The sequence below is a fragment of the Egretta garzetta genome, unplaced genomic scaffold, assembly GCF_000687185.1.
Source record: "Egretta garzetta isolate BGI_Z169 unplaced genomic scaffold, ASM68718v1 scaffold69, whole genome shotgun sequence".
NCBI lineage: Eukaryota > Metazoa > Chordata > Aves > Pelecaniformes > Ardeidae > Egretta > Egretta garzetta.
Window position 1 is genome coordinate 3406563 of NW_009260790.1, and position 1942 is coordinate 3408504.

General features: G+C 52.7%; 1 protein-coding gene across 1 annotated transcript in view; it reads left to right on the forward strand.

Annotated features, from left to right (window-relative positions):
- The window catches only part of EPHA2 (EPH receptor A2), a gene marked incomplete at its 5' end in the record, with an annotated part of 13136 nt that extends 12009 nt beyond the window's left edge, over positions 1-1127 (forward strand). Inside the window, 2 exons of the mRNA XM_035901873.1 lie at positions 7-108; positions 938-1127. Of these exons, the coding sequence (XP_035757766.1) occupies positions 7-108; positions 938-1043 (208 nt within the window). The remainder of the gene's footprint in view (positions 1-6; positions 109-937) is intronic.
- Positions 1128-1942: the final 815 nt, after the last annotated feature.

Below are 1942 nucleotides of genomic sequence, written 5' to 3' on the forward strand. Positions count from 1 at the left end.
CCGCCCCAGCCCCGAGTGGCTGGAGTCCATCAGGATGCCCCAGTACACGGAGCACTTCATGGCCTCGGGCTACAGCACCATCGAGAAGGTCCTGCAGATGACCAGCGAGTGAGTCCCTGTCCCCACGCTGTCCCCACACCATCCCCTTGGTACCCCCATGCCGTCCCCATGGGGTGTCCCCATACTAACCCCCCATGTTGTCCCCTTGGTGTCCCCATACTGTGTCCCCATGGTGACCCCATACCATCCTCCCTTGATGTCCCCATACCATGTCCCATACCATCACCATGGTATTCCCATGGTGTCCCCTTGGCGTCCCCATGGTGTCACCATAATGTTTCCAGTGTCCCCATACCGTGTCCCCATGGTGTCCCCCTACCATCCTCATGGTGTCCCTGTGGGGTGTCCCCATAGCATCCTCCCCTGGTGTCCCCATGGTGTGTCTCCATGGTGTCCCCATAGTGTGTCCCCTTGGTGTCCTCATACGGTTTCTGTGGTATCCCCTTTGTATCTCCATGATGTCCCCATAGCATGTCTCCTTGGTGTCCCTATGATGTCCCCATGGTGTCCTCATACTGTTCCCATGGTGTCCCCTTAGTATCCCCATCCCGTGTCCCCATACTGTCTCCATGATGTCCCCATACCATCCCTGTGGTGTGTCCCCACGCTGTCCCCATTACTGTCCCCTCCCATGGGGACAGGGACGTGCTGGGAAAGGAAACCGCTTCCGTGGCGTTTGCGTCGTTGGCCCAAGGGAGGGGACAAAATTAGACATGGCCAGGATCCAGCGGGGGGGTCAGGGCAAGCTGTGTCCTGCTGTCCATCCATCCATCCCCTGGGAACAGCCCTCCCTCCAAAAGACCCTCTCCCCCTGGACCCTTTTTGGGCTCTTTTCACCCCAATAACCCTTTAATTTTTTTATTATTTTCTCTTCCAGCGACATCAAGAAAATCGGGGTGCGCTTGCCGGGGCACCAGAAGCGAATCGCCTACAGCCTGCTGGGGCTGCAGGAGCAGGCCGGGACCGGGGGGGTCCCCATTTAACCCCCCTGCACCCCCCAAAATACTTGAACCAAATGAAGACACCCCCCCTCATCCCCAAGGGGTTTATTTATTATTTCTATTATTATTAAGGGTTTTTTATAGTATTATTATTATTGTTATTATGATCCCCGGGGTTGGGGACGAAACGGGTGTCACCCCCATCCTCCCCCCGCAAAAATCATGAAAATTAAATTTCAAGCTCATTTTGGGCTGGGGGGGGGAGGTGGTTTTTTTTTGTTTTTTTTTTTCCCCCCACATTTCAAGAAAAAAAAGGGCTCAGCCCCAAAACTGCCGTATTTTTGCTTTTTTCTCCCTATTTATTCCTCTCCCACTGGGTTTTTGGGTGTGGGGTTCCCCCCCCCCATTTTTAATGCTGATCTGCCAGTGTTACCTTTTCCTTCTATTTTTTAACCTAATTTATTCTATTTTTGTATATTTATTGCAAGGAAGCAAAGGGTGCGTCAGATTCGGGAGAGCAAAAAAGGGGGGAAAATGGGGGAAAAAAACCCAAACCCAGATCCTTTTTTTTGGTTTTTTTTTCCCCTCCTTTTTTTTCACGGATTTTCAGGGGTTTGGGGGATTTTTGTGGGGTTTGGATTTGAATAAAAATGTGGGTTTTGTTTGGTTTTTTTCTATACTATCGTCATTTCCTGCTGGCTGGGAACCAATACTAAAGAAGCTGCAAAATAAGGGGAAACACCCTAAAATCCCCACTCTGGGTGCTCGGTGGGGTGATGCCCCCCCCACCCCCTAACCCTGCCTGGGTGAGGGTGCTGTGGGTGGGGATTTGGGGTCTCACTGATGTCATTGTGTGTGTGTGTGTGTGTGTCCCAGCTTGTCCCCCCGGCTCCTTCAAGGCTGCAGTGTCCCCAAGCGGCTGCCGGCCCTGCCCGCTCCAC